Source organism: Lycium ferocissimum, chromosome 2 (assembly GCF_029784015.1).
Source record: "Lycium ferocissimum isolate CSIRO_LF1 chromosome 2, AGI_CSIRO_Lferr_CH_V1, whole genome shotgun sequence".
Lineage (NCBI taxonomy): Eukaryota > Viridiplantae > Streptophyta > Magnoliopsida > Solanales > Solanaceae > Lycium > Lycium ferocissimum.
The window spans coordinates 63370419-63382228 of record NC_081343.1 but is presented as its reverse complement, the minus strand read 5'-3'; the positions used below and the strand labels follow the sequence as shown (position 1 = coordinate 63382228).

Sequence of the window (11810 nt, the reverse complement as noted above, 5' to 3'; positions counted from 1 at the left end):
ATGTGTATGAAGAACAACACTATAAATTTTTGTGGCTAAGAAATTTTATGAAATCGTAAATGGCCATGGAATTTTCGTTTTTGTGGCAATTGTTAGGTACGATCAGCGATTTTTAAATTCATCGCTGTATGTGCATAATGTTGTAGTGTTTCTTCTAGGAAGAATCTGGGGTTAATCCACAGAAGGTTATTATTGTCTAGGGCGGTTACTGTGAAAAAAAAGAAGAAAAAACTTCAGTTTCCAAAGGAGCTATGTGAGCAATGAGCACGGTGATTATATCTTTTCATTAGTATGCTCAATTTAATGTCTTTCTGTCTCCAAGTTCTGTTCCAGATAACTGTGTGTTAGCAATGTTTAACTCAAAAATGGAAACATATATCACCAGATTTGGTAAACATTTCTCAGACAAATTGGTTGGTCATGAACTCATGATGCCTGTGCTCTCTTTATGTGCAACACCAAATGTTTGAATTACATATAGATAAAATAAAGCTACCATTATCAATAAGATAATACAACACTTTATGAGATGCCTTTGCAACTCCACACTAATTATATATCATAGAAACACTTCAATCCTTCTTTTTCGTCTTTAATTCCTGTTCTGCTGCTCTGCAGTTCAGGTTGTTAGTCATTGATCTTTACTGCCACCATTGACATCTACCTGTAAAAGAGTGAAAATATCAGGAATTCTCTTGTAGGATTGAAAATGGTTTGTAACCATGCTAGTATACATTTTTTTTTTTTTGTTGACTATAGTGCATTCATCGATTTAAGTTGTATATTCTTACACTATCAGAGCCATTTAAATTTTTATAGCAGGTCATTACTTTATCTTCCTGGTTAGCTTATTAGGCTGGTTTTGGAAATGAATTGTTTTGCAGGTTAGCTTAAAGTGATGGTGTGAAAATTTTATTGTTCTGTCAGTGACCAAAATATAAACTTATACTTTGGTTGCTACTAGAGATGCACACAAGTAATTGTTTACACAGGTTTGAATTATATTGTAAGCAAAGAAGATGATTTACGTACCTTCAATCGGATGTTCCTGCTTGCATCTCAAAATTTTGTGGCTCAGGCTGGCTTAGCTGCAGATGGATGGGGGCATGAACTTCTCTACTCACCGTAAAGCGATATGGATTAATTGTGTTTCCATTCACTGGATTAGCATTCCTTGTACCATAAGCCTGAAAGAATAAGGTTATCTTTTTGCGCTATTAGCTTTCACTTTTATGTGCCAGGAAACTCTTACTTATAATCAAGTACTACTACCTTTTTATACAATTCTGCATTTTCTTGTCGAATGAGATTTACCTTCTTGTAGAGTTCCAAATTTTCTTGATGTATCATGCTCCCCTGTATAAATTCAAAAGGAATATGCTCAAGAGCTTTCAGATCAATGAATTCCCTGTTTCAATTTTCTTACTACTAACTAATATGATCACATGATGAAAACTGCTACTTTTTCGCACATACCTTTCGAGTTAGATCTTGAATTTCATCCTTTAATATTTGCTCCTATAAAGCCAGAAAATGTTTAGTTCCAGGTAATTTTCAGTTCCAATAGTATTAATTAAATAGTATCAGGTTGATTGCTGACCTTTTTCATACGGATGCCCTTTAAGCTCATTTCCAGTTGATTCTCCAGATTTGTCAGATCTTTTACACCCAAACCACAGAGCTCCTCTCCCATTAATTGCCTGTTCTATCAGATGGTGAGAAAATTGCCTATTGAGTAGTACTCGTCAGTATAGGTACTAATTTCAAACTTCTAGATACAATGCAATTTGTTAAGATGACTCGTTAACATCCAAATTTCCATGAGTCCATAAATTCATGAAAATTTCTTAACATATGTGTTTGATTATTTTTTCTTTTAGTCTTTATATGTTAAGTATTTTTGTTCAACAAACCAAAACTAAGATGCAACTGTCTTGAATCATGATGTGTTTATTAGTTCCTAAGCAGTTTTCATGTTGTAATGTGCCAGTATTTTAACGTAAAAGCATGTATATCTTGCCAAGAGTAAACAATACCGATGATTTTCTTGCAGCTCCTGTAATTGTTGCCGCAAAATCTCTGCTTCTCTCTGCCACAACTATAGCCAGTAAAGTGCACATACTCAGACTATGTGGAGGTAAAATTTCAACATGTGTACTATATACAGATTTTTAACTATAACTCATACCAATATTCATGTGCGAACCTGGCCTTTAAACTTCTGAAATTACAAAGAAATGCTACAACTATGTATAGTTGTCTATTTGTCATTTTGTTTAAGAAACTATATGAAGATAAAGTAGTAATCATGAAAACTACCATTTTTTTTTCCTTGTTACCTCTCAGTTTCAGTTACCTTGTTGAGCTGAAGAAATGATCTTAGAAAGCTTAAATATCGGGACTGTGCCTGTAAAATAATTAAAACAGTATAGGAAGTAGAAATAGCACATGTTGTACTATGTTTTTATCTTTTTAATACCAATATGATCAGAAAAGGTCAAAATAATGAGGCCATGAGGGGCTCTATATTCATTACTTCATATTCCAGGCATACTGTTCGGCCAAGACAAACGAACTACTTCTCAATGGAATTATGTGAAACATCAAGTGATTTAACAGAGATTTGTTGCTGCTATACATGTATAGGTTTCCATATCAGAGCTCTTTTTTCAATAGTCCTGACATAAAGGCACAACATTTCCTTGGCTGATCTCTAAACATATCCTATTATGTCTCATAACTTCTGACATTACATTAATTTTATTCCTCCTACATTTTTCATTAAGCTTCCAGATTTTCTTTTTTTGCCAAAGTGTAGAGAGCTTTAGCAATTGAGCATTTCTATACTATTTCTCATACAACATTTTTTAGTTAATCTAATTCTTTGAGACTTATTCACCAGTACCGAAGGTTATTTGTTCAAAGTAATGTTCTTCTAATTTCCTAGCCTATTTGGTGGGAATGGGAGTTTTTTGGTTTCTATTGTTGTTGTTTTAACTCACTTAACAAGAGAATGAGTTGAGTTACTGATGTAATTCTCAATGCTAGTTGATTCAAAAGATCCTCCTAACATCTGTTGTTATCCTAGATGCTAAAGGTAGCCAACGAAATGTACATCCTCGGGAAATTTCCCCTCAAGTCTTGAACAAGATATCTGACCAAAAAAGAGTCCCCCCATAAAGTGGAAACCTATAATAATATGCTTAAGCAGCTACATTGGTACATCTTACAAAGATGTTCACTTGATGGCAGAATAATCTTCACAATGAAAGATGTATCTGCCACTTTCTCTGGTATAATTCCATTAAAAAATAGTTCGTTCCTCTTAATCGTCCAAGTTTTGGAATATGAAGGTCAAGTTAGGAGTTTGCTAATGCACAATCAGCTACTATTTGCATCACAAAGTTTTCATCCTTCCTCTCAAGATAATGTCCATCTAATTTTCCAGGTATCAAGTCCCAGCAATGTTTCACGAAGTTTACAGGCATGACTATATCTGCTATAGAGCAAAGGATCTCTAGAGTTTCAATAGTCTAGAGATTCTTTTGGGTGAATCCAAAGATAGATTCCGTGGGTTCAGAATGAGTGTGACCTTATTATATATAGAGTACATGTATGCAAGTTCAAGCGGAAAATTCAGTTGAACTCACAAAACCAATCTGCAACATTTCTAGCACTTACATTCACTGATACTACCGCATGGATAGGAGAAATAAATAGTAGTAATGAATATGAACCGATAATTTATAAGTAGCTTGAAAAGTTGTAGAAGACAAAGGTTTTTTGACTGATATTTTACCTTCAGTTCGGACACCGGATTGTGCAGTTGTTGAGGTTCGTCTTTTGTTTTATTGTATCGTTCAATAACTGATCTCATGCTGGTATATGGAAAATAAAACCAATCATTTGATTAATGTTATGTATGTATTGGCTATACATAATTAAAATGGCTGTGGCAGTTAAAAGTTGGGCGACTATAAAGTGTTTAAATCATACATGAGGATTGTAAAATAATGCAATATTGAAGAAGCCGGAATATTTGTCATACTCAGATATGTTAAAAGCAATAATCATTAATCAGTACCTTTTTAATACCCAGGAATTCAGCAAGAAGAATCATTTGTCATGGCATATGCAGCATGTTTTGGCAATTGCAGTAATAATTTAATTAGCTGAGGCCAATGCTATTGATCTTATGGGGCTTCACTGGTGATTCAACAATGGCTCTCAAAATTTAACCATAGAGTCTGGTTAATCCTATGGATATCATTACTGGTATTCATGAAGATCAAACAATTGAAGAACCAAATTAAGGAACTTTATTTTTCCGCACTGTTAAAGTGAAGTAAACATTTTTGCAAATTTTCTTGCTAATTTGGGAGAAAGGAACTCAGCAAGAAATCTCTCTTCATGGAAGATTTAACTTTGCCTAATCAAGTTAGAGCCTTCTTGAAGATAGATGCAAATGGTACTCCATCATTCAGAACTAGGCCGAGAAACAGGCACTTCATTTTTCACTATGGATAGTTCTATGATTTAGTAAGTAACTACTCCCTCCGGTTCAAAATAAGTCTCCACTTAGTTATTAGCACACCCCTTAAGAAAATACTAACTCCAAAAAAAGATAAGTATGTGCTTTGACTAAACAAGCCTTAATTACCATTTGCATAATGCTATTAACTTGACACATTAGGATCTGGTTACTTAGCACTTAATGAAGGCAATCTGGAAAAATAACGTTAACTCCTTCTTGATTATGTAAGTGATCACTTATTTTGAACCAAAATAAAAAGGCTCAGTAGACACTTATTATAACCGGAGGGAGTATTTAGGAACACTAACATTGTGTTGAAAAAATAAACTAGGTTCATCACAATTATATTAAGAATTTACTCAGCTCATGTTTTAGGATGCATGATTCAATATAAGGATGCATGCATTGTTTTGTCCATGAACTAGAAATTAAGGAGGAAAAATTTATATATATCTATATAATTGCAGGACATAGGCCCAGTGAGGTGGCATTCTCTTAGGCCAGCATTAGTATTTATTTATTTTCTAAGAATTTTGCTTTTTTCTCCATTTTTGAATTTAGTTAATTCAGTTAATAATTAATAAAAATGAAAAGGTGTCTCCCCACTAGGGGTGGACAAAAGAAACCGACAAATTGCACCAAATCGATAATCCGAACCAAACCGAGAAAAAAACCCGACTAGTGGTTTGGTTTGACTTGGTTTGGTTTTAAAAAGAAAAACCCGACCACTATTGGTTTGGTTTAACTAAAAAAAGTCAAACCGAATCAAACCAACCCGATATTATATGTATAGAATTTCAAATATATTTTATACATAAAAATATTTATTTATAATGTAATTTGTAAATATTTCTTACTCTTTCATAATTTTTTGTCTTTTGACATATTATTTCAAGTTTAGAATTAGAATTTTGAATGGTCCAATAAATTTTACAGATATTAGTAAATCAAATAAAACCCAACAAAAATCAAATCAATACTAATGCTACCAAAAGAAATTATATTCTAACACTAGGAATGACAATAATGTTGGATATGTAATCTTTAGTTTTATATTGATTTAGACGGTGAAAATACATATCTTAAATTTATTTTTTCTTTAATATTTATTCATGTAATTACTACTCATTAGCCGTACTTAATTTAGCATGACTTAGTACTTTTAGATTTTGATCATTTTTTATATGTCTTATAATTATTATAGCATGGCTTAGTACATATAGATTATGATCATTTTATTTTATGTCATTTCATTACTTTTTTTTGTTGAATATTTTAGTACAATGTCATTTCTCATCTCACATTTTGTGTTATTTCTTAAAATATATCACATTTTGGATAGTCGTATCTTACTAGGATTAAAGAAATATTTGAAGTATAAGTTATATGTTTTGTATGGAGACTTAAACCAAAAAACCCGAAAAAAACCCGTGGTTTAAAAACCAGACTTTTGTTGGTTTGGTGTGGTTTACAAATTTAAAAATCCGATGCAATTAGTTTGGTTTGGTATTGAAAAAATCCAAACCAACCCGGTCCATATACACCCCTACTCCCCACATTAATTCCACCGTCACTTCCAACCGAAACGCCACTTCTTATGGTAATTTCCTTACATGCGGCTCCTTGCCCTCCTCTTTTTCATTCCCAAGTCAAAGTCCTTTCATTTTTGTGCCATTATTTTATGTTCTTGGTTATGTGAAAGGGTGTAAAAAGAGGAACAAAACCACTCTGGTAAATTTTCAAAAAAAAAAAACAAGAGTGGCGGGACTGAACAAAGAACAGCGTGCTGTCAATTTCCTCTCGAGATTTTTTATTTTCCGATATTTTGGAAGATTGAGAATCAAAATCAAAGACGTGTTGAGTTGTTGCCACAAGTCCATCACAACACTCCCCAGGGGCTGTAATCCAAGGGGCTGCTCTCTCTCCTTTGTACTTTCTTCAACCAAATCTTAGCATGATATCCTTCCCCATTCTTTTTTCTTTTGCTTTTTGATTTCCCACCCGGTCCGGTATTGAGCCAGACTATATCCGGATTTGCGCCGGGTAAAACCCATTTCTAGGGAAGCGCTCGCTAACAAGTATATTTCCATACCCAGAACCCAAACGCGAGACCTCTGGTTAAAGAAGTAGCCCCATCTACTGCATCACATCCTTTGGTGGTTTCCCATTCTTTTTTCACTTATTGTGGTCCTCTCTTTCTCCTGTTTTCTTCCCTTTCAATTTTCATATTTTTCCTTTTTCCTGTTTATCAATGTGTTGTTTATGCATTTATCCTTATTTTTTAATTTTTTTCATTATTGTTGCTAATTTGTTTGTCATGCATTCTTTTCCCGAACAGTTAAAACTTTTACTGTAAACAAATTCGACACAACTTTTAGTAGCATTAGTTTTTTTTTAAAAAAAGCAATCTAATTGTCGTTGCCGTCACGATTGGTCGTGGTTTAAGCGTTTGTCTCCGAAGTAAGTTTTTATTCAATCTTCTTCTTTAGAAGTTTTTCTTGCTTTTCTTCTCTTGATTTCTATTTATCCCTCTTTAAGGTCGTATGAGTGTTTGTTTGGCAAGTCTACGAGGGCCCGAGGTAAACATTTCTCTTACAGTTTCTTTTGTTTAAATTCTTCCCTCTATTTTAAGTTTCCATAATCTAGCATATATAGGACCATTTTATATAGTTCTATAATTCTACATTACAGACAACAAAATGTACAACCTATTGTCATGTACTATATGCTAGTCCACCAATACAGAAACAAGATCCGAAAGGAGAACGTCGAGTAAAACTATGATATACGGTGTTGATTTCCAGAAAGAAGAAAATACGAAAAAAGGAGAAACAAAGGTTTTCATTACTAGAGCTTACCAATGAATTAAAATATATCTAACCAGAACATTATTGCTAACAAAACCGATGACTAATTATCATATTTAAGGACTAAATTACTTGTATCCAAAGCTCAAAAGCGAGAAGGGAAGAAAGAAATGTTTAAACTAGCATGACTGCGAAAAAAAAAAGGTGAGGATTTAAACTAGGTAAAGTGTATTAAGGATGATTCTCAACAAGTTTTGACAGGAGACATTGAGATGAAGAAGAAATAGAGATTTTATTTTGATTAGTACTCGAACAAAGAGAATAATTTTCACTCTTCTAATAAATATTACGGGTTTTTATATCAAATCATATTAGTAACTTATTATAATTAAGTAATTTAATGAAATGAGAATACATTACTTAACCATGATCAAGTAAGAGAAATGTAACTTGAAATTAGAATTAAACAAAAAAAGAAAAATACAAATATTGACATTAGAATGATTGTGTTTTGATTTTCTTTATGAATTAGTCTTACATTATATATTTGGTTTCACTTTTCGTATTATGATTATTTTTAGCTCGATTAAGTTTATAAAAAGATCGAATTTATCAGTACAGATGTTGACTGCGAAGTGCGGGTACATTAACTAGTTTAGTAGTATACAATTAAGGCACAAGAATAGATACACGTTAGAAGAATTCCTATAAATAGCTAAACACTATAACATTTTAGATAAGTCAAAATGAGTAAAATAAAGAAAAATCATTTCCTTATTTGTCATCGAGAGGATTTGAGAGATTTAAAGTGGTCTGCTCTCCAAATTGTTCAACATTTGGAATCAGAGCCAAAATCTACAGAGACCAGTGAAGAATCATATGTTTTTAAGACTTGAACTAATGCATCTTCCGAACGAAGTGAATATGAGCGAAATAATTATTATAGCTATGAGAATGCTGGAGTAGAGAAGCACCAGATTGATGAAATTGTTTTGGTAGGTGAACTACCAACATCAAAATTTAAAACAACGTCTGAAGGATTTTTTGTAGGCAAAGAACCTAACAAGGGCATCAATCTTGATAAAGCAGTTGCTTATGAAGTTTTGCATGACGATGAATTTTGAGTCAAGAGGTAGCGGATGATGTCGCTACCTTTAAAATGATGAATAAGAAAATCTACATGCATCTATCAAAGAATTGATGAGAAGTTGTTTGAGAAGGTTTTTATTCTGAGAAAAGATAGTAATGATGAGTAGATAACTAGGGAAAACTTGAAAGATGGAGGGGTTGTTGCAAATTAAATTTGCTAGTACATGTAAATTTAACATTTAATTATATTATTGTTTCAATTGAAGAGTACAGGGCTTGGAAATCATGACCATAAATGAACTTGCAAGATCTTCACAAGTCTATGAAGAGATGTTAAAAAAGCCGAACAAGAATTAGTTAAACCAGCTTTACAAGCTTTGGCTTTATTAAAGGCAAAGTTGAAAAGTATGGCTTGCATCAAGGAAGTTATGGACATGGATAAAATAGAGGAAGATCTACGAAAAAAAGTCGAGCTCGAGTTTTTGAAATCACAAACCAAGTTGTGGATGACTTTAGCAATTTGCGAAAGATTGATGTCTTCCAGAATATCTCTTCTAGTGAAGAATCTAGTTTAAAGGGGAGTTCTGAAAAGATAAACTAGGTTCATCACAAATACAATAATTTACTTAGGTCACGTTTAGGAAATTAATATGTTGTAGAAAATTAATATAATGATGAATGTATTGTTTTGTTCATGAATTGGAGAAGAGGAAAAGTTTTGTCGTATTAAATGAAGGTACTTGTACTAGAATAGATATATGTTAGAAGAATTTCTATAAATATGATCTAGGCGCTATAATATTTTATGTAAGTCAAATTGAGTGAAATAAAGAAGAATCATTTCCTCACATATCTTCTTTGAGTTTTGAGAAATTTAGAGTGCTCCTCCTCCCCAAAAATTTTAACACATTGACCATCATGTAAAGGAGGAGTCCCCTCATCTCAAGTCTCAGCCTTTACCTTTTTTGTTCTTTAACATTTTTCACCCGGTATCTAGTATTAGCTTTCAAGCCGCAATTAATTAGAATTTGCACCACGTAAGTCCTGTTATAGGGAAAACGCTTTCTAACAGAAATGTTTCTATTCTCATAGCTCAAGCACCTGTGAATTCTTATCCATTCCTTGATAGTACCCTTTCCATATCTTTGCATAAGAATGAGCTGGCTCATTTTCAATTTATTTCGAAGACTAAGGTTAATGTCCTCCATATACTCTTTTATAATTTATAATCTATAAATGCAGGAGTCGATGTCTAACACCACCATAATAGCTTGATCTAAAAAAATAAAAATAAAACACCTTTGACTGCCTACTTCTACTAGCGCATTAAATGTTTTTTATTCAGCCTTATATGCACCTTACAATTAATGCTACCATCAACTTTGTCTCTGCATGCATGTGAGACTTTCATGGAAACGATGTTTATAATTTCTTCTCTCGGTCCTCACTAGAGGATAAAAAGAATGAAAACAACCAAAAGACAAGAAAAACAACGACAGTAACTAATATACATATTGATATGTAGACTGTAGTTGATTGATTTATGTAAAAGATTAATAGATTAAGACCACTTAGCTTCAGAGATTTTAGGTTCTTCTGAAATATGAAAGATATGTTCAGCTTGGTTCACTTAGTTAAATCACTTTTTGCAGTTATATGAGTCCATCAATTTTTGGTACATAGCAAGTGCAAAAATATCTTTCAAATAACACACACTTCTCTAATAAAAGCCAGTAATGTATAATTAAGTTATTTAATATCTGAATCAGTTACATAGTCCAAACTAAAATGGCTCTAAATGGTTAGCTAATAATTAATCACGCTTTGTTTGTATTATGAAGTTCAGAATTTAAGTGATATATTAACATTAATAGACCACGGAAATTCGAATTGCGAGGAGATAGATTAAAAAAAAAAAAAAAAAAAAAAACTAAGCAATTTATGCATAACTTAAATCCTATTTTATATTTGCTTTTGTACAGCAACACTATATAATAGGGGCAGTAGTATATATGATGCATTCGTTTTGCTCTAACTTTATTACTTTAGTTCGGAGAGCCTCATCAATTACGAACCATCTGGTTTTTAGGTAACCATTTCATGTTTTATTTGAAGAATTACCTAATGTTATAGATCAACTTAATTAATTTGACAGTGTAAAGAATCAGTTCATAGAACATTTATAAACTCCTTTCTTTTTAATAGAGCCAGCCCTTACAAGGGAAAAATAAGTAAGAAGCAGGACGGTATTTCTTTGCAACAGTATCCTAATTAAAAGGCTTGAAGGAGAAATATAAATCACCACCATTCAATTTATTAGTCAGCATACGTATCTACTAGTATTTATGCTTAGCAAATTAGTATTAATTACATAAGATCATGTCTCTAAGAGTTCCAGTATGTCTATGACGGTTAAAACTTAAAGAGAATTCCAAATTTCATGGGATGACTATAGAAGCTAAGGTGTCATTTTTTAGAACAAATTAGCTCATGATCTTAATCAAAAGCAATAATTACTTAAAGCAAAGTAGCAAAAAGGAAGGAGAAATCTGCATATTAATACTCTCCAGTCTTTGATGCAATGGAAGCTGTATATGTTAAACATTCTTACGCAATAGTTACTTCATTGTTATTTTAATTTGTTTTATGATCTATCTGAAAATAAGATAAGCTGAGCAAACTGTATCTGGTTAGAAATATTATATAGCGAAGTAGATAATAGAGTATATATAACCAAGCAAAGAAACAGACCCACATTTCCTAAAACTTTCAAATTAATTTGACTTATCATCAAAACTCAAAAGTATATAGCATCAACACACACAAAAAAAAAAAAAAAAAAAAAAAATAAAAAATAAAAAAAATCAAACAACAAGAAAACGAGGTAGTATTAATTAGAAACTTGCAACATTACATTAATATACCTGGTATTAGAAAACTCATAGAGCTTCCCAGTACTGGAGAAAATAATCAATCCAACTTCAGCATCGCATAGAATCGCAAGTTCCTTAGCTTTTTTCAGCAATCCATTCCTTCTTTTGGAGAAAGTAACTTGCCTGCTAGTTGAGTTATCGATTCTTCGAATCACTATCTTTCCCCTTCCCATCTTGCTCCTTATTCTAGGGTTTTGTTAACTCTAATTATAGATCAGAAAAAAGGAAGAAAATCAAATAACGAATAAAGAGATTACAATATGTATTAGATCTTTAGACTAATAATGTAAAAGAGGAAAAAAGGAAAGATAACTTACTTGGGTTGTTGAGAGCTTCGGAAATTAATTAAATCAAATCAAAGTCTTTTGTAAGAGAAGTGTGAGTAACATCAAAATCGGGAAGCAGCCTTTTATAAGCGAATGAGAGAATTTTAAAACCCGCTTTTGG

The 11810-nt window shown here is 32.3% G+C and overlaps 1 protein-coding gene across 3 annotated transcripts; it reads right to left on the bottom strand.

The window, feature by feature from the left end:
- Positions 1-366: 366 nt before the first annotated feature.
- Positions 367-11810, bottom strand: LOC132046713 (MADS-box transcription factor 23-like). Of its 3 annotated transcripts, none has more exons than XM_059437436.1 (9): positions 11681-11810; positions 11355-11566; positions 3800-3878; positions 2037-2098; positions 1601-1700; positions 1477-1518; positions 1273-1356; positions 1033-1187; positions 367-664 (listed from the first exon to the last, which is right to left on the bottom strand). In XM_059437436.1, the coding sequence occupies exons 2-8, from the start codon at positions 11534-11536 to the stop codon at positions 1035-1037; spliced, it is 702 nt and encodes a 233-aa protein (XP_059293419.1). In that variant the 5' UTR covers positions 11537-11566; positions 11681-11810; the 3' UTR covers positions 367-664; positions 1033-1034. The 3 variants fall into 3 exon arrangements, with proteins under 3 accessions (XP_059293419.1, XP_059293422.1, XP_059293421.1); XM_059437439.1 differs by having other exon boundaries at positions 1315-1356; XM_059437438.1 differs by having other exon boundaries at positions 2037-2089.